The 25,428-nt window shown below is 44.5% G+C and overlaps 1 protein-coding gene across 9 annotated transcripts in view; it reads right to left on the reverse strand.

The window, feature by feature from the left end:
• The window catches only part of ZMAT4 (zinc finger matrin-type 4), a 172,891-nt gene that overhangs the window by 64,265 nt on the left and 83,198 nt on the right, over positions 1–25,428 (reverse strand). For all 9 annotated transcript variants that reach the window (XR_013225872.1, XR_013225874.1, XR_013225875.1 and 6 more), the window contains 2 exons: positions 24,729–24,818; positions 1,097–1,253 (listed from right to left, as the gene is read on the reverse strand). Coding sequence is in view for 2 of the 9 variants with exons in the window: in XM_077305923.1 (XP_077162038.1) it covers positions 1,097–1,253; positions 24,729–24,818 (247 nt within the window). In the remaining 7 variants the exon portion in view is untranslated. The remainder of the gene's footprint in view (positions 1–1,096; positions 1,254–24,728; positions 24,819–25,428) is intronic.

Consider the following 25,428-nt stretch of genomic DNA (forward strand, 5'->3'; position numbering starts at 1 on the left):
AACAGGCCTCAGGAGATGGGAAGAGGTAAACAGCACCCTCGTTCTTCCTCTTCTCTGTCTCCTGCATTCCCACGTAGCCAGTAGGCCAGTGGGAGAGCTAGCAAGTGCTCCCAGGCCCAAATTCCTTGCCTTTATGAAGGAGACACCCTGGGGTATGCCCGCCCCTGCCTCTCCCTGCCTCCTTAGAGGTTGACCTGCCCTCCTGGGTTGATGAGCAAGGGCTATTGCCAATCAGGTCTGGTTGGGCTGGGCTGGCCTCCAGTTTCCTCATCCATCCCCTTAAATGCATCTCCCTCTCAGCAGTCCTTGCCCATAGCAGGAGATCTAAGATTGTTTTTTGGAGGGTACCTTCCTATTTGCCATATTAATATATTCATTGCAATGTTTTCTGCTGTGGACTCAGGTGCAGTAGAGAAAAATAAGCTTCTGTGTTAGAGGTTTGCAAGGATTTTATAGTTAGGCAAACAATGAGAGGATTAGACTATCTGCTGTCATTTGACTTTTTAAAAAGTAAGCTACTGGTGGTTGAGTGATGTGTATGGCAGGCAAAATTCAAGAGATCAACCCATGGGGGAGGAATGCTTTTAAAAATACCAGCTCTCTCTCACACACACACACACGAGTTCAGAGCAAAACTCTCTGCAAATGCTAGAAGGAGAAAGAAAGAAATTTGCTGAGCTGTCAAAGGAGATCCAGCACTGGTAATGCTCTAGCCAAAGGGGACAGCAACAACCTCCAACATGCAAGTGAATGATCACAGAACATGAACATGCAGATACTTTTGGAGTGAGCTTGGCTGATGGGCTGATGATCATCTAGAAGAATAAAGGAGACCATAATGAGCATCAGCAGTTTAAAAAAAAATAGGTTGCTATGGCAAAGGGAGCAAATGAATAGCTGCTTTTGTTCCGTTTTCTTCCTTTGCTGTCCATTTGCCATCCCAAATAGACACAGACAGGCGGAACGTAGCGCCAGTCGCTCCCGCTTCTGCTCAGCAGGGGATCCAAAGTCAGAATCTGAACAGACAGAGCGTTCCATCCCTTCTATAAAAAAAACCCACACACATACCCTTTAGCTTCAATAGCGTTGGACCTACCTGTGGCCTTTAATGTTGGCTGCTCCCCTAGCAACAGTTTTAACCTTTTGGCGTGGATTTTCCCTTGATAGTGTGACTCAGCCACCACGGCTGAAGTAAAGGACATGTTACACAGTGTGCAACACTTGTTCTTATCCACCAAGTCATCGTCGCTGCCCTGAAAGATCAGAAGGAAGAACAAGGGATGTTAGCTCCTACCCCGACAGAGGTGGCAGGCAAGGCTGGAGATGCAGGCAAACTCTGGTTCAACAAAACGTTTTATGACGGAGTTTGGAAGTTTGAGCATTTTCAGAGCCGTTCCAAACATTCCACTGATACCACTGGATGTATGGAATGGGACTGGAGCCGTCATAAAGGATCAGACCCTTCCCAGAAGCCTCTCGGTCCAGGAACATGCCAGGAATGGCCATACAATAGAACAGAGATTTAGAGTAAGATGACCAGATTGTCCCACTTTTGGAGGGACATCTGAGGGCACCTGGCAAATTGTAAAGGTAAAGGTAAAGGTATCCCCTGTGCAAGCACCGAGTCATGTCTGACCCTTGCCACTCTGCGCCACAAGAGGCTCTCCTGGCAAATTGTACTTATGTTGAAATTTAAAAAAAAATATTACATATATATATTACTAATATATATTACTATATATTACTATATATATATATATTACCATCTCCCCAAGTGCCCCTTTTGTTTGCGTTCCTTGTGCAAGGCACCTAGAGTAAGGTGACCAGATTGTCCCACTTTTGGAGGGACATCTGGGGGTACCTGGCAAATTGTACTTATGTTGAAATTAAAAATATATATATTACAATACTATTTTTGTGTTCTATGCGTTCTATGAAACTTTCTGTTCCTCCATATAGACCAAAGTTTTAATCAATAACCCCCCCCCCCAGTCAATGGTGTCCCACTTTACCAAAATTAAAATCTGGTCACCTTAATTTAGAGGCACCTCTCAATGTTCTTCTAGCATTTCTTGCCTGATTCTGGGCCAGAACCATAGCCACATACAAAAAAAATTGGGGAGGCAAAGGAGTACAATGGTGGTGAACACACTGTTGTTTATTTGCTTTATTATGCATTTATACTTTGTTTATTTACCAATTTTCTAATGTAGACTTAAGGTGGATTACGCGGTGTAACACAATGCAACCGAATAGCAAGAGAGACCTCATAAGGAATGCAATAGAACTAGGATTACCAAAACTTAGAAAAGTCCCCCCTCAAGCTTCAGAGCTGAGGATATGAACCCTGGACTCCACACTCCAAGTCTGATATTCAAACCACTACATAGACCTGTACCTCACATTGGTTGCGATTTGAATCATGTCTCCCAACAATGTATGTCACAGGGCATTTCAGCAATCCTGACAAATGCCCTGTAAAGTTGGTCGGTATTATTATTCTTTATTGCAGAGGAGGGACTAAGGCATAGAGAGAAAAAGCCTTGCCGGAGGGCCATCCTAGATGGGATTCAGGTACGGGCTGGACTTCTCCAGATCCAGATCCAACTCCCACCCCACCCCCACTCATCAGATGGCAGCTGGGGGAACAAATATTCTAAGAGCTGCAGTGACCTGGTTTAGATTGAGATTGCAGCATGGGGAGAGAAGGGAGAGAAGTTCCCAACAACAGTTTCCCTGTCCCAAAAGACCTCATGTTTGCCCTGTTGTGAGGCTGCAAGTACAGTCCACAGGGTACATGAAGGCCCAGTGGGACAAATCAACAGCTGGGGCCCTTTCAGGTTCTAGAAACAGTGTAGAGGAGAAGTCAAAGCACCTTGTCCCTTGTGCCATGGTCCCAAGAAGAACTGGGTTCTCAGCAGCTGCTGCCTGGCTGATTACAAAGTGAGTCGGGCTGGGAAACCCTGACCTGACTTATTAAAAAATGTCCAATCTCGTTTAGCTCTCAGGCTGAAATGAGATTACTTCACAGCTCATATTCTTAGCCCAAGACCAGCTCCTGGTTATAGAAATGCTGCAACCCTGCTATGCTCAGCTAAATGGCCAGGTGGTGCAGAGGCAAGACGAGAAAGGGAGATGCACGTAAGTTCTCTGTCTCTGTGTTATGTGTGCATGCCAGCTGTAGCCTCCTGGCCCTGAAAATGAATGAACGGGGCTGAGTGTAGCAGGGGGTTTGGGCTGAGTTGTCCTAACAATATTTTTGACACTCCTTCCTTATGCAGCACAATTCTGCCACTCCCTCCCCCCCCCCCCCCCACACACACACAATGCACTAGCAAGGCTTTGGTCACTAACAACCATGGAAATGAACATTTGCCAAATGGGGTGCATCAGAAATGAGAACACGTTATCTGCTCCAGTTAAAAATCTATGAAAAAGCACTTTTCATCCATTGCTGGGAAAATAAGAAGTCCAGGAAAACTTGCCCTTCTCTAGTCAGAAATTATACACCTGTGCACTGCGGCTCCAAAATTGAAAAGGTTCCCTGAGGGGGGGAAATTGTAAAGGATATGTGCAAGCAATTACTAATTTTCAAGCCCCATCAGGGTTTATTAATCTTTGTGGTGCCCCTACTCTGGTGCCCTAAAGGCTCAGCCTGGGCCAATTTCAAAGACTGGGGCAGGGGGATCCATGGTTCCACCTCTTCCTTCTCATTCAGGACCATGGATAGAGGTTTGTTTGAACTAGCTGGTGCAAATAGGGTTCCTTAGGACAGGGGTAGTCAACCTGTGGTCCTCCAGATGTTCATGGACTACAATTCCCATGAGCCCCTGCCAGCAAACGCTGGCAGGGGCTCATGGGAATTTTAGTCCATGGACATCTGGAGGACCACAGGTTGACTACCCCTGCCTTAGGGTACCTTCTGTATTTCATCTTCTGTCTTGCATTCCCTTTGCATTTTTTAGTCAGTAAACAAACAAACAAACACCAGGCAATATCTTAAGTAAATACAAAAAAGTTAACTTAGATACCAAGAGCAGGAAGCATAGTGGTGGTGGGAGGGGGAGGGAGGATCAAGAATAACCTGACAGCCAAAATGGACTCGGACCAAGTCCACAAAGACGAAACGAAATAAAACCATAATTACAACAGTTAACTGTGAACATTCCCTAGCAAACTAAACATCTCACTGCTGGTTGGATAAGGAGCTGGATTCAGCCCTCTTCCCTCCTAAAGCAATAGTCAGGAACAGAAATATGACATGGAGACTCCATGCAGTCTTTGAAGACTGATGCCTAAACCATTCCAGTGGCCCGTTTCCCTACCAGGAAATTGGGGTGTGGTGGCCAATATAAAGTATAGGGAAAACTATTCACCATTCTTTTCTGCTAGTTATTTTCTACAAGTGGACTTGGGCTATCTCTGTATCACTTTAATGGATGTGATATCTGCTACCGTTGATCCTTGCTGCTAGGGCTGTGGTGAGACACCACACCCACTTTTCACGTGACCCAGCTCATCCGGGGCCTCGACTGTGGCATGTTATTCTTAGAAGCATCCACCGGGGCTTACTGTGCTGATTTTTAAATGTCAGATGAAGGTTGATGGATCCTCCTGAGCATTTCATGTTAATCAGATTTTAATGTCTTAATTGTCACTGTTACCTAACTTGTTTTTGCGCCGCTACACCTGTTAGTGCAGTCATTGCTCACTGGTGGGTTTGGGGGGGGGAGGGGGAGAGGGTTGTGTTTTGGTTAGTAGTAGCTGTGAAATCCTATTTTTAATGTGCAGATCCTGTCTAAATTGAGAGGTGGGATATAAATATTTGAACAAAAAGAAATAAAGCTGTCATGTAAATACAGTGAGGTGGGGGAGGGGGGCGGCAGCAGGCCTGCCAGGAGGCAAAGGGAAGAGGCTTCCTCCGGGGGAAGATTTTAGGCAACACCCTGGGTGACAGAGACAAAAACTGACCTGTTCTCTGGGTCACAGTCTGCCAGAAAGTCTTTCTGCAGGAGGCAAGCAAAATCAAGCATGGCGAATTTGGAACTGGCTGGGGAAAGGGGGTCGTTCAGAACGAGCACCCCCAGTTTAGAATCTCAGAGTCCATTATAAGGTTGATTGATTGACTGACTGATTGTTTGGTTGATGGATTGGACTGGGGATTGGATTGGATTTGTTAACCACCGCTCTCGGGGTGGCCAGACTGCAGTGGTTTATAACAATAACAATCAGTAATAAAAACCTGTCCCCCTAAAATACATACTCAACTTGACAGGCCCATCTCAGCTCCATGCCTCAAGGTAGGTGCCTGGAGGAGGGGCCACACTGACCTTCCTTGCCCTGGCCTCAACCCAATGCCTGGTGGAAGAGCTCCGTCTTGTGGGCCCTGTACAAACTCGGCCCATAACGGGCTCTGTCCTTTCCAAAGCCAGAGCTAACTCCTTCCCCTTCTGGCTTGCGCTAATTTGACAGAGGCAAAGGCTGGGTTGTGTCTAGGTTGTGTTTAGTTGCCACTAAAGCACCTTCAGCAACAGAGTTGGGAAATGTAGTTTTCCAGAGGTCTCAGCACCTCCACTGTAGTGGCTCAGGGGGTCTGGGATGTGCTTGAACTCTAAGAAAGAAATGGCCTTAGGAATAATACAGTGTATTCTAAAACTATTTGGAAAATGATTGATTGTGGCTGAGTCCATTCCGAACCAGGAGTGGCTTTTACTCAGTAGCATCCAACTTCCCTGCACACGGATAGATTTATTGACCGACCCACATATCAGACCAACGAGTTCACAACAGTTTGTACTCAACCATGATAGACAGGGGGGAAATTGTATGGAGAAATAAACAGGAAAAACATGTCTGAATCCCATGGATTGTCTCTCCAAGGGAAGTAACTGAGGCCGGAGTCTAGCTTGTGTTTAGTTTAGGCAGTGGAAGAGGTAGGTGACTATTCCAAGATCCAGGGCCCCCATCTTATTTCACTCTTAAAGGTAAAGGTAAAGGTATCCCCTGTGCAAGCACCGAGTCATGTCTGACCCTTGGGGTGACGCCCTCTGGTGTTTTCATGGCAGACTCAATACGGGGTGGTTTGCCAGTGCCTTCCCCAGTCATTACCGTTTACCCCCCAGCAAGCTGGGTACTCATTTTACCGACCTCGGAAGGATGGAAGGCTGAGTCGACCTTGAGCCGGCTGCTGGGATCGAACTCAGCAAGGGAAATGCCACTGGATGGCTTCTTCCCACACCAAAGGGTCTGGCCATGTGGGGAGGCACCTACAGTTGGCTCACATAGGCCACGGCTTCTGCGACCACCTTCATGACACGGAAGGTGGCACTGTACTATGACGGGGTCCATGAGAAGGTGTCCTGACTACAAATTTACATGCCAAATTGGGAGGGGAGAATAGATTCTTGACTAGGGGTAGTCAAACTGCGGCCTTCCACGTGTCCATGGACTACAATTCCCATGAGCCCCTGTCAGCATTTGCTGGCAGGGGCTCATGGGAATTGTAGTCCATGGACATCTGGAGGGCCGCTGTTTGACTATCCCTATTCTAGACTGTATCACTTCAGTTTGAGGTGGAAGTGAGAGATGAGATTTCTGGTTCCTGAAGAAGAAAAAAATCATTGGTTTTTATACCCTGTTTTTCACTACTAGAAGGAATCTCTAAGTGGTTTACAATTGCCTTCCCTGCTGTACCCCACAACTGATGCCCTGTGAAATGGTGGACCTCAGTGAGCTCTGACAGGACTGCTGTGTGAGAACAGCAATATCAGGAGTGTGACTAGCCCAAGGTCACCCAGCTGTCAGCATGTAGAGAAGCAAGGAATCCAACCCGGTTTGCCCGATTAAGAATCCTCTGCTTTTAACCACTACACCAAGCTGGTTCTCTTTAGTCCTTTAGATGTTCATTTCCATCCCAAGTTAATTCTGAATTTACTTCCAAGTAGAAAGCTTCTGAAATTGGGCACATACATCTTGCTGCAAATCTCCTTTAAAACTATTCCCCTCCTTACATTACCGATGTCCATCACTAAAGCATGGGGGGGGGGGAATCTTTGTGTGATTTATTGGTTTATTATTGCATCAATATAATTTTGGTGCATTCCTACATACTGGTAAAACACCACATGCAAAGAATCTTGATACTTCTGCTCATTCAATCACATCAAGATTGTTCTTTTTACCGGATGCACCCAAAGATGCATCAGTAAAACCATATAGTGAAACAGTCTTATCACATCAAGATTGCTTTTTTGCATTGCACATGGGCCTTGGAACTGCAGAGGCGGGGGAATGATGTCAATGAGTTGAAAGGAAACTACACATTGCAGGAAACTACACCCTCTTGGCACTGTGTGCATTATTCAGAAATTAAAAAATAAAGCAATGGGGAGCTTATAACGCATCTGTTCCACTGCAGAAACCAAACTTGAGCAACTGAGAGCTGCAACATGGGGGGGGGGGGATTGAATGCTCAGAAATCTGGAAACATCTCAAATTCACAGCACATGGAAGAGCTGTCCCAGGAGTGGGTCTCCTACAAGGGTCTTATCAGACAAAGCCCTTAATTGGGGAAGAGGCATATTTGCAAACCCAATAATCTGCTTCACAAAAATCACTTCGTTTCTTTCATCTGGAGATTGTTTTCTGGGTGGGGGAGAGCTCTGAAACCTCTTTTCTCAATTTCCAAGCTGAAATCATTAACATTCCATTTATAATCATTAGCGCTCACACAAGCAAGCTACTTTAACCCAAATAACTCTTCCACTCCTACTGTGTTGCTTCCTCTGATGTACCGGCCTGTAAAATAAATCTCACCCCTCTCCCCACACCCTCAGACTAAATAGGCCATATTCTTAATCTCTAGTTCTCGCCCATCAGCCTCTCCAGCTCTTATAGGTTCAGGAAAGGTCTGTGGATCTTATACGAAATTTCTGGAGAAAGCAGTCTGCTACCTGTTCAGCACTCAGCTCCCTGAAGTCGTGTCAGAGGCTCCATTCTGGAGGGGACTTGGAATTCCAAGTGCACATCTGCTCCCCCCTTTTTATTATTATTATTGAGCCTCCCAGCAATTCTCCTGTAGTACCTTTATGAGGAGATAATGGGCATGACAGCCGACTGCAGAGACAATAGCTACCGGCCAAAGGGATCAATTGCACGTCAGTGCTGATGAACAGCAGGAGCCGGGAGTTCAGAACCAAGCAGTCTGTGAAGATTTCTTGACAAGGTAGAAAACCCCAGCAATGAGAGGGGTGTGTAAGGATCTGGGGGGTTCAAAGCCTCTTCATACATAGAGCAGGGGTAGTCAACCTGTGGCCCTCCAGATGTTCATGGACTACAATTCCCATGAGCCCCTGCCAGCGTTTGCTGGCAGGGGCTCATGGGAATTGTGGTCCATGAACATCTGGAGGACCACAGGTGGATTACCCCTGTTATACACAGGTTGGGTTTGGATTCTCACCCGGTGTAAAATGTTAACACAGTCACTCATGACTGTGGGTTCTCCCACACGTGGTGCATGTTGAAAAGGGGCTTCGGTCTCCCCTCCCCCCAGTACCATTTTCCTGACCCAAAATGATTGCGGAGGAGTGCTATTTGACCTACTGAAGAAAAGCAATGTATTTCCCAGAGAACACGTGGATTTTCCCCAAATAGTGCTCCCAACCCCAAGCTATAGCAGTGAAAATGGCACAGGGTAGAAAGCTGAAGCCCCTTTCTCTATGTGCACCTGATCCTAATTGGGCACTGCATATATGGGAGTCAAGAACTCAGGCTGAACAATAGAATCATGGACTGCAATATCTATTGGTATGATCCAGGCAGAAGAGCTTTCCAAATAGAGTATGATTAAAGGGCAGCAAATGGCCTATTATCTTAAAGGTAAAGGTATCCCCTGTGCAAGCACCGAGTCATGTCTGACCCTTGGGGTGACGCCCTCTAGCGTTTTCTTGGCAGACTCAATACAGGGTGGTTTGCCATTCCCTTCCCTAGTCATTACCGTTTACCCCCCAGCAAGCTGGGTACTCATTTACCGACCTCAGAAGGATGGAAGGCTGAGTCAACCTTGAGCCGGCTGCTGGGATCGAACTCCTAACCTTATGCTCAGAGCTTCAGACAGCATGTCTGCTGCCTTACCACTGTGTGCCACAAGAGGCTCATCCCATTATCTTACATATGGTTATATTTTTCACTCCCATGGATGTTCTACTTCAGGTATTGGACTGTCTCTTTGGTGGAGTGTTTGTGGACATCACAGAGTTACTGGTGTGTGTGTGTGGGGGGGGGAGCTCAGAGGTTTTCTCTAAATCACCTTTATGTCACCCAACTGAAGCATTATATGAAATCACATCTCTTGTCCAGTTCCATGGACCCAGGGTGGCTTTGGCTCTCCAGAACTGTGGACATTCTCTCCACAGCCCGTGGAAGAAAGTCTAAGCAAGAGTTGGTTCCATGTGGGTGGGTTCTGGGACCTGTGTGGGTCACATTGACGTTTTGTTTTTAAAAAACTTTTCCATCCCAGACTGCTGAGAAGAAAACGGGCATTGCTTTGGGGTTCTTTCAGCTCCAAAGAATCCAGACCTTCTTATATAGAAGCCAGAGGCCATTAAGAAGAATGGAGAATGTTCAAAGTTCAAAGATGACAGTGGCTCAGTGGTAAAGCATCTGCCTGGCATGCAGAAGGTCCCAGGTTCAATTCCCAACATGGCCAGTCAAAAGAGGTTATCCAGTTAATTTTCAGTTAAAAGATCTTGCAGTAGATGAGGTGATGAAAGACCTCTGCCTGAGATTCAGGAAAGCCATTTCAAGTCTGAGTAAAGAATACAAACACTGATGGACCAAAGGTCTGATTCAGATATAAGGCAGTTTCATGTATGTGACGGATAAAGGTATAAAATCAGTGAATGAATCAAACCTTTCAGGGACCAAGCTCCAAGGAATGAAGAAAAGGGAGCAAAGACCTTTTGTAAAGCCAAAAAAACAGTGTCTTTGCCCAAGAGATAAGTGGTTTCTGTGGCTTTTGAAGAACCCTCGCCTAACTGCATCTATATTTTATCTACAGCACAGAACCCCAATGAAATCTGTGAATGTTTCACTTTGTTAATTCTGCAAGCTGAAGCCTCAAATAATAGGGAGGGCTGTGGCCCCTCCTAGAGCATCTACTTTGTATGCAGCCAGACCCAGGATCAATCCCCAGCACCTCCAGCTTAAAAAACAAGGAACAGGCAGTAGGCAATAAGAAAGAGTGTCCAGAAGGAAGAACCTTTTTAAAGAGTTAATTGCTTGTCTCATACTTTAATCCGAACAAAGCAACATTTTAGGACAAGTGTTCTTCTAGAAAACAAGGATGAGCCCCTGAGATTAGATTTCTTCAAAGAAATTTCGAACTGATATTGCAGGTCAACCAAAAATCTATAGTCTGCCGTTGACATCTAATGCTATTCTCGCATAAAGAAGGCAATAGACCAACCAAACTGGGCTGTTATGTGGCATTGCCTGTGGTGTTCTTTAGATATTTGCAATTTTCTACATAAATGCTAAATATTACTAACCATAAGACATTTTGCCTACTTGAAATCTTGTTAACTCGATACTTAAAGGAGACTTCTATTTTCTTCCTTTATTGTTCTGGGATTTCTTTTTGCATTGCATTCCCCACTGCCTTAAATTCTGAATTAACTAGGACAATTTCTAAAACCAATTCCAAAACTGGAGCATTTGTAGTTTGCCACAGCTTTACGGTTTGTAAAATGCTACAAAAAAGCAACCTCAATGTAATTGAATGAAGATTCCTTCCAAACAATGTTATACTGCTATGCATGTGCATAAAAGAAATCCTGGACTATTTTTTAAACAAATCTACATACATCCTAATGGAAAGCTCCAGTGAATGATAGACATTTAACATTCCGTAAAAATTCAGAAATAAAACTACAACAATGAGGAATTTCTCAAGCACCGAAAACAAGACCAGCTTATTTGAAACTTCAAAATCCAATGAGAAGAACTTAAGAAGTGTCTCTTGCCACATTAACTTAAAATATGATGATGAAGTCATGATTTTATCAGACTACAGAGAATGATAAGATGGATTTATGTGTGCTTGGAGGAGCCTTCATCTATGAGTTGTGTATGCAAATCCTAAGTGTGTCTACCCACAAATACACTCAACTGAATCCAGGGAGACATTCTCCCGAGCTGGCAAGCAAGCCCTGGACTGCAGCTCTAAGCGCAATGTCAAAATGTCGGCCTGGATCTATGTTTGTTTGCTGTGTCCAGCCTGAACTATTCTGATGTTCGATGGGAAGTGGCAGCGGGGGCTTCATTAGTGGCACAAAAGGCCCGTGTGAAAAGTCCAGAGGCCTCAGAGCTATTTTTAACTGGGAAGTTGCCACTGGGTGTAATTAGCTTGCCTGGCAGAAACATTTTCTGCTATCGGAATACCAGGCGGACCCATTAATAAGGGCTGCTAAAGGCACCCCGGTGTGCAAAGCCCTCTTTCAGTTCTATTGTTTTCATGATCACTTAAGTGCTAACGATCCCATCATCCCTTCCTTGCATTAAAAACATGCCTTGCGCTCAAATCTTTACGGCACTGCACAGCTCCTGTACGGAAAACCTGCACTGCCTTTGTGTTTTGTACAATAAAATTTTAGCCAGGCCTCTTGGTCTTTGCGCAATATTGGCCCAGCGGTCATATCCTAAAATCTCGACTTGATGGTAAGTCCTTATGAGGACTTCAGACTAAGCAGACAGACAGCCCAATCTGATTTGCGGTTACTCCAGTCTGAACCCATTAATGTCAAAGAAACCAGACTAACTTTGGATACGATTGCACTGAAGCACCTGCCCACCTCCAGAACAAAGAAGAACTGCTGGTTTTCATACCCCACTTTTCACTACCAGAAGGAATCACAGAATCATAGAGTTGGAAGGTACCTCCGGGGTCATCTAGTCCAACCCTCTGCACAATGCAGGACACTCATAACTACCTGCCCACCCACAGTGACCCCAATTTCATACCAAAGTGACCCCCCCACACCAAAAATCTCCAGAATCCAGCCTGGCCTGGAGTCTCAAAGTGGCTTACTATCATCTTGTTTAGGTGGGGCTGAGAGAGCTCTAAGAGAATTGTGACTGGCCCAAGGTCACCCAGCGAGCTGCATGTGGAGGAGGAGTGGGGGATCAAACCTGGTTCTCCAGATTAGGTCACCGCTCTTAAACACGACATCATGTAGGCTGTACTCCAGATTGAGAAATTCCTGGAAATTTAGGGGTGAAGTCTGGGAGGTGTAGAGTATTGGCAGAGGAAGTTAGCTCAGCAGGGATGTGATTCCATACACTCAGCCATTCAAAGCTATCATTTCCTCAAGGGCAGCTGATCTTTGTAGCTTGGAGATCAGTTGTAATTCTGGGGGATCTCCAGGCCCCACCAGGGAATTGGCAACCTGAGCTGTTGAAGCACTCCTGTAAAAACAAGTCCACGTTTTACTTTGCCCTTGTCTGTTGGGATGATCAGAGGACTCTGGAATCCCACATTACTTCTTTTTCTTTATCTTATGTGAGTTACTTCTCATTTGTGGTTAAGCCTCAGAGCTGCCATCAAAATGTATCCAAATCCAAACTTTGAGGTGAATTTTGGGGTTTCTCCTGGTCTACAGAAACACTTGAGGAAATTCATGGAAAATTCATGCCTCGGAGGGATGGACCAGAACCAATGGGATGAAATTAATGCAAAAGAAATTCCAACTAAACATCAGGAAGAAGTTCCTGACAGTTAGAGTGGTTTCTCAGTGGAGGTGGTGGAAATTTTTAAACAGAGTCTGGATAGACATCTGATGGAGAGGCTGATTTTGTGAAGGGTCAAGGGGGTGGCGGTTTACAGTGGAGGAGTGATAGGGTGGTGAGTGTCCTGCATAGTGCAGCGGGTTGGACTAGGTGACCCAGGAGGTCCCTTCCAACTCAATGATTCTATGATTGTACAAAAAAAGAGTTTCTATATATATAAAATTAGGAAGGGTGTTTTCACACATCTGAGACTTATAGAAAATATGAATGCAGATTCTGAGTAAAGCTGAGTTGTGGCTGACAACTCAGCAGCTCCAAATCTGCCTGGCTAAGGATGAATGATGGTTTCCAACTTCCATGTAAGGCCTGGAGTTCTCTCAGAATTACAACTACACACTCTACAGATCAGTTCCCATGAAATAAATGGTACCTTCAGAGGGTGGACTCTATGGCCTCACTTCCCTGCCAATCTCCGCCCCCAAATTTAACTTTCTCCAGGCTCTACCCCAAAATTCCCAGGAATTTCCCAACCTGGAACTGCATGAGTGATTGTTTCCTGTTCCTTTTTTACAAATGTTCATTTACTGTATTTGCCGGCGTATAAGACGACTGGGCGTATAAGACGACCGTCCAACATTTCCACTCAAAATATAGAGTTTGTCACCATTGTACGGCCACAGTGTGACCGCAGCGCCTCCGGCCCACCCCTGCATCTCCCTATGACCGGCACTAGTGTGCAAGTGCGCACGTACGAGCTCTGCGTAGACAAGGGGCGGGGCGGGGTGCCACTGCTTCCTGCCGAGCATAACGGGCCGGTCACGCAAAAAAGGCTGGCACCCCTGTCTCACTGCTGATGCTCACCATAGCCCCACTGATGACCCGCCGCGGCTGCACTGGATACCACGCGATACTGGATGCTATGTAGAATGATGTGGGCAGGCATCGGGAGGCCACTATGGGTACCAGGTGGGAATCAGGAGGCCACTATGGGCAGCTATGTCTATCCCAACTGAAGTGCACCCAGCATATAGGACGACCCCCCCACTTGGGGGCATGTTTTTCAGGGGGGGGAAGTAGTCTTATACGCCAGCAAATACTGTATATCTGTGTGGTTGGTTTTGGCTCCCTGTTTTTTGTCCTTTGCAATTTGATTTTGTAGATTTGTTTGCATTGCAGAGTCATGTTACATAAAATGACATACAGCGTACATAGCATTGATGTGTACAATGCTCATAATTTATGCATGCAATATATGCGTAATGTGTAATGCTGATTTCTTGGTGCAGATATAACGCTAAAGAAGGCATATATTATACAGGCAACATTTGGTGTGAGCCTGGAGAAAACAGCATTAAAATGACAAAATCCACAGATTCAATTTGCACAAGGGAGAAGCAAAATCAAAATGGCAAATTTGGGGGGTGAAACAGCCATGAAACAAGCCCTATTCATGGTTGTTGAAGCAGTTCCATGTGGTATACAAAGCAGAGAAGGCCCAGAGCTTGAGCTGCCAGCATAACTCACCAACAGTGGAGATAGAAAAACAGCAAGAGGAGATAGAAAAACAGCAAGGGGAACTCTGCGCAGCCTTGATTTACTGGTCAGTTTGCAGCACGGTGTGCAAACAAAAGCAACTGGGTGTCTTTCACCATCTCAGGCTAAAAGATTTACGTTATCTAGACACTTTACGTCCATCCTTTCTAGTCAAAGAATGCCCAAGGTGTCTCCCAAGAGCAAATGTAAGCATAGAAACAACTCCCGTAAAAACAAAAAGACCTGCAACAGAAATAAATCAAGTGCCAACTAAAATCAGTCAAACCACAGGACAGGAGGGTGGGGAAGAGGTCCGCATTTTACAAACACTTTGGGGGAAAATCAGTGGGATTTGTTTATTTGTTTATTTATACTTACATTTCTATGCCACCCTTTTCAGTAGTACCGATTCAGGCGGTTCACATCATTTAATAAAACAAGATAAAAATGAAGAGCCCAAATCGATTAAAACAGCTAAAAATTACTCTCAAATTGCATCAACCAAAGAATAAAGTTTCTGCTCCCCCCCCAAAGCTCTTTGGAGGTGGGTTATTTTTAGGCAGGGCTCAAACAAAGGTATCATTTAGTTGTCTACTGACCCCAACTAAAAGCCTGGCAGGAAAGCTCCATCTTGCAGGCCCTTCAGACTGGGAGAGCTCCTGTAATGCAGCTAATCCTCTCTCTCATTAATGAGTGGAGTCAAGGGCCCTCTAGAACAGGCCTGTCTTTACACTGCGTCAGAAGGCCAACTGCACCTTGATTTGATAGCCAACTGCACCTTGAGACTTGGCACAATCCAAGAATAGACACATTTATGGGTGGGAGGCAATCATCATATCTAGCTGCTGTATAGCAGAAATACTAATGTGCCTAACCCCCTATAGTTGGCAGGGTTTGTACTAGGGTTACCAAACTCCAGGCAAGGCCTGAAGTTCTCCAAGAATTGCAACTGATATACTACGCAGATGAGTTCTCCTGGGCAAAATCTTATGGTCTACTATGGATTCTAGGTGAACACCCTCCCCAAATTTCCCCCTCCACAGGCACGGCCTCTAGATATACAGGAATTCCCCAGGCTGGAGTTGGAAACCATTGCTCTGAGGCTACCCGCCTTCTAGGGTAGCCAGCTCGGTCTGGGAAATACCTGGAGATTCAGGGGGTGGAGTCTGAGAAGGGTGGACTTCAATAGGGTATAATGCCAGAGAACCCTCCTTCCAAAGTAGCCATTTTGTTCAGATGAACTTATCTGGGCCATTTCGCACGGCTTCAAAGTAGCACAATGGTTGCTATTTGGAAACGCTACTAATTTGCCATAACCCACAACGTCGTAGACAATCTGCAACAATCCTGAAACCAATCAGCAAAAAGCGCTTCGTTGTGGCGCTTTCAGGGGAATCCAGAAAAGTGGATTCACCCTCCGGATAGCGATACACTCCTGCAACCAATCTGCAACAGTAGCGCTAAAGACCTGTGCGTTACCATTGTTGCTGGTTCTTCAAAGTCCCTCCCCCTGGCTCTCTCCTCCAAACTTCCGGCGAAGCGATCGCCATTTTTTTTTCTCCGAGCGAGCGGGGATAAACGCACCGGCGAGCCTCTTTCTGTTTAGAGGCTTCCCTGGCTTCAGTCCTTCACCTTTAGTCACTAAGCACAAACCACTGAAGGAAGGAAGGGGAGGAAGTTGAGAGGGGACACGACTGCTCCCTTTAAGTATTTGAAAGGTTGTCACTTAAAGAAGGGCAAGGAGTGGTTCCTGTTGGCAGCAGATGATACAACTTGCAGGAATGGCTTTAAACTATGTGTAGAATGGTATCAGCTGGATATCAGGGAGAAGGGTGAACTTTCACTGAGTCATTCAGCCATGGAATCAGTTGCCTAAGGAAGTACTGAGCTCCCCCTGACTGGTAGTCTTTAAGCAGTGGCTGGGCCCTTTAGGCTGATCCTGCATTGAGTGGGAGGGTGGACTAGAGCAGGGGTAGTCAACCTGTGGTCCTCCAGATGTCTATGGACTACAATTCCCATGAGCCCCTGCCAGTGTTTGCTGGCTGGGGCTCATGGGAATTGTAGTCCATGGACATCTGGAGGACCACAGGTTGACTTCCCCTGGACTAGAGGACCCTATGATTCTGTGATAGCGTCTGTCTACCAGCCAGCATACGTATACAAGAAAAGGAACTCATTTCATATGAAATGGGTTTCCTGCTCATCAGAATCAGGTAATAAAAAAGAGACTTCCCCAGCCACAGGAGCCATGAACACTTCCCCAAGCCCTTATTTTAAAATCAAACAAGCAAACATCACACTGTTCTCTCCCCGGGGGACAATTTCAAAGTATTAGTGCCACAAGAAACAGTCTAAATTCACAGACTGACATCCAGGGTAACAGTCAAAGAGCCACCCACAAGAAAACTTGACACCTCATAGTGTTTGTGTACTGGAACTCTCCCACACACACACGCTCACTCTTTCTCTCTCAATGTGTTTGTCCTGAGCTTCAGCGACATTGTTTTGCTTCAACCCACTTTCAGGGAGATCATTTAAGAACAAAAAATCCTCTTGACAAATCACATACATCTTGTTCTAGAGCCTGGCTGTTTCTTTTTTCCCTGGTGCCAACAAATGCTGTGCCTTTGTTCAGAAGATTACTGCGAATGCACCAGGAGAATTCTCAAAAAAGATGCTCTCCTCACACCAGCTTGAAGCTGGTGTGATGGAGCTGGCCAGGAAGACCCAGATTCAAAGGTCATTGAGCCATGACGTTCCCTGGGTGATACTGGCCTATTTACTTGCTGTCAGGCTAATCCACCTCACAGGGCTGTCGTGAGAATAAATGGGGGAAACTCTATGCCCAATGTCTTGAACTTCTTGCAAAAAGGGTGTGATAAATATGCAGCACAGAGACCTTATGTATTTCAGTGACTACGGTGTGGTCCAGATATTAGTAGGGGACAATGACTACATGGTTCTTTTGCTTTATGGAGAACTTCACGCTGTGCTGCATTTCATGCTTCATTTTCTTCTGGTTTAATTATCAAAATTTCTAAAATTTCTAAAAATAATTCAAAATTATATCCTGAGTAGCTTTTGACTCATTTGCATCACACCCCCTCCATATGACTGATAAATTATTATTATTATTATTATACTACCAAGAAAGCCCACCAGAAATGCAATGGATGCTAGGACCCAGGGGACAACGGCAGGGACAGATCTCTCTCTCTCTCTCTCTCTCTCTCTCTCTCTTTCTCACAGCAGAAGCCATAGGACAGGGGTAGTCAAACTGCAGCCCTCCAGATGTCCATAGACTACAATTCCCATGAGCCCCTGCCAGCAAACGCTCATGGAAATTGTAGTCCACAGACATCTGGAGGGCCACAATTTGAGTATCCCTGCCATAGGAGGTAATCAAGGCTCCTTCCTAGCTGGGAAGCAAGGGGCGTTGGCAGTGTGGGGATTGTTTGCAGTTTGTCTCTGTCTCTCTCCCTCACAGCAGGAGCCATAGCAGGTAATCAGGGGTCATTTGCTGTTTGGCAGGGCTCTCTGTATCTGAAAGCAAAGTGGCTAGCGTCCAGGGTGGAGGCTATGCTGGTCGAATCCTGATTGGCCCTATTCCATCTCGGACAGCCAAGACATTCACTACTCCCAGGGCTGTTTCACAACTATTAAGAGGAACAATGGATAATGATTATTTAAATTTATAGCCCACCTTTCTCCTAAGACTGAAGGTGGGTTACATATATATATTTACATATATATTTATATTCCCATAGAATTCCATAAGAACCCCTAAACCAGCATTAACTCCCAAAGTACCAAGATGGCAAGGTCCCTCCTACTTCCCACAGTCATCTAACAAGGGGTGTGCTAGAGGTTGTATAGCACAGCCTGAGGGGGGCTCATTGCTCTTACTGATCCAGCCTCAACCATAGACCTGGTGGAAGTGCTCCATTTTGCAGGCCCTGGAGAACTTTGTCAGCTCCATCAGGGAACTCAGCTTCCCCAGGAGCTCATTCCATCAGGTTGGGGCCAGGACCAAAAAGTTCCTGGCCCAGGTTGAAGCCAGGCATATCTCTCTGGGGCCAGGGACCACTAACAGATTAGTAACCAAAGAGTGAAGGGCCCTGAGGGGGGCTTAAGCAGACAAGTGGTCCCTCAGATAGGCTGGGCCCAAGCCACAAATGGCCTTAAATGTGTGTATTGATAAAACACTGCAGAAACCAAAAACACTCTTGCTGGGCTCTTCTATATTAAAGATCTCCAGCACTGAGTTCATGGTCTTTGTGGCACCCACCAACACCTTTCCTGACACCTGGCAAGAGTTTTTGGAAAGGGGGTTGGGCCTCCATTTCCAAGGAAACAGGATGGCTAGAGTTAGAAAGATAACATCTCAAAGAAATGGGAAGACTGTCTATATTTGGTAAAAGTAAACTCATTGTCAACACTTCATGTCCCTCTGTTGCTTCGGAGGACATGGAAAAGGGCATTAGGCCCAGAGATTTCTCCTTTGACTCCCATTCTATAGCATCCAAAATTTCTCAGTTAAAAATTATACTTTAAGGTGTAGAGATCCCTTTCTTAATCGATTAGTAACTTATTCAAAATATAGATGAAGAGGGAAGGAAAGGAACTAAAATATGTAAGATATTATTAAAGTAGCTATAAACCCCAATGCAGGTGATGAAAAAGAACTGGGAAACGGAACTGAATACTAGCTTTAATTTCAAGGATTGGAATAAAATGTTTCAATGATTCCCTTTAAAAGAAAGGGAAGAAGTTTACAAGAAAATGCATTAAAGATCTCTCAAAGATAGGACTATATTCTAGTAAGGCAAGCCCACATAATGAAAATAAAGAATAAAAAATTGTAGGAGAAGTTGTGATAAATTAGGGATGTTGATGCATATCTGGTGATCCTGTCCAATTACAGCCAAATTTTGGGAATCAGTATTTACAGAGATTGTTAAAATCGCCCTGGAATAAATGAAACCTACTGCTGAATTGGCCCTGCTCAACATGTATCTTGATGAGAACTCACAGTGTATAAACAGAAAAACGCTGATTAATTATCTTGTAGTTGCAGCTAGATTGCTTATTAGCCAATGCTGGAAGAATGCTATAGGGATCTCCTTAGAGAGGTGGCGTGCAAAAATTAAAATTATAGCAGCACTTGAGAAACTAACAAATAAAACTAGATTAATCCAGAGGAGAAAAAAGAAAGATGACTTTATGATAACTTGGAATGGTTTTACAAAGTATTTGATGAAATTTCCCAAATATATCTCATTTAGGAATTTTCTTTAATTGGATGGAGGCCTTTTACTGTCGCTTTTTATAATGGATCTATGCAATACTGTTTAGAAATGGATTAAATCATTTTTTGTAGAAAGAATACTAAGCCTGCATGGAAGCTCTTCCCCCCAACCCTTTGATCCTTTTGTGTTTAGTTTCTGGTTTTGTCTTATATAGTTTAATGCTGTTTCTGTCTTTCTTTATTGCATGGAACAATAATGTATTAGGATGGTTTATTTCAATATGCATCATCAGATGGTTTTGTTCCGTTGTGTTTTTCTGGTGTGTATCTTTGGTTTGTTTATGTGTCTATAATGAAACCTAATAATTTTTTTTTCAGAAAGTGGGTGGGGCCACTTGGGGTTCTTGTCCAGCAGGGATTATGATTGGCTACTGGAGATTAAATTGGATGTGCAGATTAAAACAGGGTTGTCAGCTCCAAACAGGATTGTCAGGTTGGGAAATTCCAGGAGATTTGGGGGTAGGGCCAGATAATGGCAGAGAAGTCACTGGATGCAATACCATAGAGTCCTCTCTCCAAAGCACCCATTTTTTCCAAGGGAACTACACTCTAGGGGCTGAAGATCAGTTGTCATTCCAAGAAATCCCTAGGCCCCACCTCAAATTGAGGTTGGCAACATTAGACTGGGTGTTGCTGCCACTACAACTTGATTTTATTCTCTCATTCCTTTTTCCCCAAGGTATTTTTCTCTCTCCTACCTTTTGGCTGCCTTTGCCTGTGTGGCCCTGCCTCCTGCAGCAGCCATGTTCTGGTTGGCCCTCCTTCCTTTGGTAGCCATTTAAGAGTTGTTCCCACCACCCAGTGTCAGAATTCCAAAGGCACTCACAGGCTTTAAAAGCCTGAGGACCCCTGCTCTATATGGCTGCAGTGTAATTCTTTGGGTGCGGTGGTTAACAAATGCAATTTCTCACACACTGCATGTTCCAGATGGCCAATGGTCTTCTATATTTCCAGAATAAGCATGAGAAAGCAGTTCAGTAAAACTGATATGAATACATATGGAGATTAATTGCTTCATTTCCTCCCAGTGAAACTGTGACCATTTTTTTTAATGGCCAACTTGATTAGAATATCATAGGGCCGCCCGGGGCCAGATAAAGTCTAAAGGGCCTAAAGACCATCTAAGCCCAGTAATGCCTTTGATTGATTCAACAAATCATTTCCCGGAATAGAGTAGCTCTGGCATTTCCACCATGGATTAATAAAGCCACCTTTTATCACATTTTGAAACTGCACTTCCTCTACAAGGAACCTTGGGTGGCATATGGTCTCCGAATGAGTTGCTGAGAGGTATAGTTGCTTTGACTTATGAAATGCCATAATGTGTGCCTGGAACAATCTGAGAGCAGAGATAGGAATAAAATATTTAATTGATACCTTGATTTCCACTAGGAACCCAACATCTGAGACACGGGAAAAGCGGGTATAACAGGTGAACTGCTGAAGCACATTTCCAACAATCCAGTGTCTTTTATGTTCATCTTTCTTAGAATTGCTACCAAATCATCTAATAACATGACCAACAGACCCAAAAACATTTTTTAAAACACCAGTGAGGAAAATCATTGATACTGATTGCTAACAATAGAAACGCCATGTTCAAAGCCAGTATACTTCTGAAATCTGATACTAAGGAATACAAATATTGAGGACAATCAACAAGGGAAAGACGTCACCTTCATGGCCCACTTGTGGATTTCCCAGAGGCATTAGGCTGGTCCACTGATGGGCGGTACTAATGCACAAGAGGGCATGTGTCTATCAATAAAACTCTGCATGAAGACAGTTTTGATGCACCCAAAATCCCCCCCCCATTGTTCTGTCACTGTATATGCTTAGGAATAATTTTCGATGCATCATACTGGCTGTTTCAATCCAAACATCCATGGTGAATTTGCTTCTCCCATGTGCAAATTGAACCCATTATCCTTTGTTTCTGTTCCATTTTCTCTCGTACTAAACATGTGCATTTTTCAAAGTTATTTGTGCTTCACTAAGGCCTTTCCGCACACTCCACTTACTCCTGGGGTTCTTGGGAGTCAGTCCACCGCTTTGGAATCAGTTTGGGTTCAGTTGTTCCTCGTGTTTGCCCTCCCCATGCATTTTCACACTCGTGGAGTCATTCTTCACACTCGTGGAGTCACTAAAATATTCAATCTATTACTGGCAAATCGTACCTATAGGCTTTGCACTAGTTTGCCTGGCCCCAAACAAAACAAACTGTTTCTCTAATCTTTTACGGCCTCCTGCCATTGGCTTTAGCTACTCCATCTTAATTTGGGGCAATGGTGTTAATGGGGTTTTTCTTATTGCTGTCCTCGGGACATTCAATATCTTATCCCATTTTCACCCACTGCATTCTGTCATTGTTGTTATATCAGTCTTTTGTTTCATCTTTGATGTTTTACTGGTTTTCTTATGTTGTTGTTTTTGCCTTGTACCGTAGGCCATCTTGACACAGACAGGTGGGATCTAAATCTCTTAAATAAATACGCTTGAGCATCAATAAGTCAGCAGTCAGCTACCAAAATCTGCATTACTGGGGACACATAAAATACCATAAAATATATATTTTTTAAACTGACAACCTGTCTACGCAATAGAAACAAGCTTTTAAAGCAAGCGGCAAAAAGCAGAGCAGCAGCATCACTCACACAAATCACAATAAAAATAAATATAAGAAAGAAGATTTTGTGGAATGGCCTGCCTGACCTGTTCAAGAAATCTCTCATGCTTCTGTCTTTCTGCAGAATACGTAAAATTGAATTGTTCTGGAGCAAACAGGGTTGCAGTTAATGTCTGCCAAACTTTAGCCTGTTAGTTTTGCATTTCAGGGGCATTTCAGGCTGAAGCAGGAGGGGGCAGGGAGGGAAGTCATGCTCATGTGGATGGAAATGCCTCCTCCTGTGGACACTGTAGGAGGGATCCAAGCCAGATGAATCTGTGTCAACGCATGTGTGTGTGCGTGCAAATGATCTGAAGGAAAAGGGAGCTGGACAAAACTGCCTGCTCCGGTTATGCGATTTGGTTTAGAAATTCTCCTAATTAAATCAAAGTTCAATAGGACTAAATCACAAGAGGGAAATAACCCCGTGGAACAGATAAGGAACTGAATAAGGGAACCACTGCAATCCTGAATGTCTACTCTGCTCTTTGGCCCAGGAGACTAGGAACAGAGGGGGTCATCCAGAGGTGTCCTCCCCTCCCTTTCTGACCATCGGACCCTCCACAGGAAGCCCACCGCCCACTTGGATAATAGCACGCCAGCCCGACACAACAGCCTTTCCTCGCTTATTTATTAGGATCTCCATCCCAATTATTATTTACTGCCCTTTTTGTGTCCTCTGCAAAATTCATTTTCCAGGATTTTATGAGAGCATCAAGAGATCACATCATGCCAGAAGTATCTTTGCTTTGTGCTCTAATTCCTATGTATTGCTAGGGACAGCTGCATGCCATAAATCCACATCCACATAAAGCATAAGAAGCGATAGCTCTGGGAAATATCCTGAGGTACAGATGCCATGTATAGGTTAAGAGATCTGTCCTGCTAGGCCAATAATCCTATGCATTTAGGGCTGTGCCAAATAATACTGAAGAACTGGTTGGGTACCATTCCTTCTGCTGGCTTCGGACATCTTCCAACAGCAATGGATGCCCCATGTAGCCATCTAGGCTTTATAGGCACAAGCTGATGTAATACGGTGGCTAAATTCCATTTCTTCAGCGAGTTTACTAAGTGTTTAAACAAGCAGTTCTCTCTAGTCCGTGGCACTGCCAACCCCCACGCAGCCAAGAGGCATCGATAATAATATAGACAACTTTAGAGAGCTTTTACAAGGGTCACTAAACAATGTAGAAGCAATTTGAATGTCAATGTACTATATCAATGATACATATTAAGATTATCAATAAGGAATGACAGTGGTCTTCCCTTTTGCCAATTCCGACTCTTGCAAAAATAAGTTTTTGGAAGAAGGGACTGGTTTCAGAGTGGGCTGGCAACTGACAAGTCCAAAGTTTGGAGGAGTTTGTTGGCATTGCATTGCTCCCCCCCCCCCCACACACACACCCCTATTCTAAATTCCAGCTGTACGTAAAACATACATTGTGTCAACCCACCATTTTTAATACAATAGGATGACAGATGGCTTTAGAGGAATAAGATGTGCATCAAATAGATATTAACAGTTAGAACCTTCTATTTTCAGCTCAGTGGTAAAGGTCAACCGGCAAATGACTTTAATATTGAGCAGTTTTTACCAGAAATATACATTAGGAACAATCTTTCAGCTCATTTCAGAACAAGCTTACTTGTAGGAAGACTGCTATAAGTATTCATTATTTTCGTGAAAATTGTAGCTCTTGGATAGTGTTCCAAAAGCTGATTTCCAAATTGTTATCATTGAACTGCAAAAGGTCATTTGAAGTGCAAAATCTAATTCAGCCGTAGTAGCTGCTCCCCCTTAATGTCGTATTTATTTTTGCAATTATTTATCTGTCCTTGGAAAATGTCCTTGCACATTTCAGACATTTATTTTCAAAGTGGATAAATTATTTTAGGTCAGATTTCCAAATTTGAAGAAGAAGAAGAAGAAGAGTTGGTTCTTATATGCGCTTTTCTCTACCCGAAGGAGGCTCAAAGCAGCTTACAGTTGCCTTCCCTTTCCTCTCCCCACAACAGACACCCTGTGAGATGGGAGAGGCACCCCTAACCACTACACCAAGCTGGCTCTCTTTGCCAGATCATACATACCATCTAGGGTCAAGGAGAGGAGAAGAATTAACCATAGTTCCAGCGTTGGTAAACCCAATTCCCAGTAAAGGAATCTCTAAGTCCTACATTTTCTATACATGGTGCTTGGTGTTTGTTGGGTACTGCAGTCTTACAGCATCCAATGGACACTATGAAACTACATGATACACCAAACATCCATGGCTTCCATCCATGGGACAATGCAGCCTGCTTAAGAGCAGCCTCCAAGCAGCCTAAATTCTGTCCTGACATTCCAGCACACTACTGCATAAGTATACGTGGGACATTCCCCTCTGGGCATCATAGTTCTTCTGTGCCCAGTTCAGAAGCCCCATTAGCAATACTCACATTTTCTGACCGCAGCTTCTTTGCGGGACATCCTCCATCTACTGGGTGGAGCATATAGTAAAGCCGAACTTTGCTTGCATGTTTCCGACTCTGTGGAGGAAAACCAAGAAGCATTGCTTGGATGATTGTTTATCCTTCTCATAGGATACAACCATAACAAAAATCAGATGAACCCTTCTCACTAGGGTCCCCAAGCCACGGCCTGACACCCTGGGAGTTCCAAGGCAGGGCAAGAGGTAGAAATGGAACCAGTGTGTCAGCTTTCAAGCTTATCTTAGTAACCACAAGAGCCAAAAGCTCATGTATTTCAAAAAACAAAAGTTTAGATCCCTACCACCCATAATCTAGATTCAGTGCCCAACCTAAGACAGTGGAATATTCCACCATGTCCTGGTGGTTCTGAATATATTCCTGATTTGCTTGGCATGAGCTTTTCCAAATACATGAGGCCCAAGCTAGGATTGGCTGGAGCCCTTCTGGAACCACAACTGATTTCCAGGCTTTGGAGGTCAGGTCCCCTGGAGAAAATGGCAGCTTTGGAAGATGGACTTTTATTGCATCACATCCTTGCTGAGCTCCCTCTTCATTCTCCCGCTTCCTCAGGTCACACTCTCAAATCTTCAGGAACTTTCCAACCTGGAATTAGCCACCCTAGGCTGTCAAACAAAACAGCCAATGCAATGAACACACCACAGAAGTG

Source organism: Paroedura picta, chromosome 12 (assembly GCF_049243985.1).
Source record: "Paroedura picta isolate Pp20150507F chromosome 12, Ppicta_v3.0, whole genome shotgun sequence".
Taxonomy (NCBI): Eukaryota; Metazoa; Chordata; class Lepidosauria; order Squamata; family Gekkonidae; genus Paroedura; species Paroedura picta.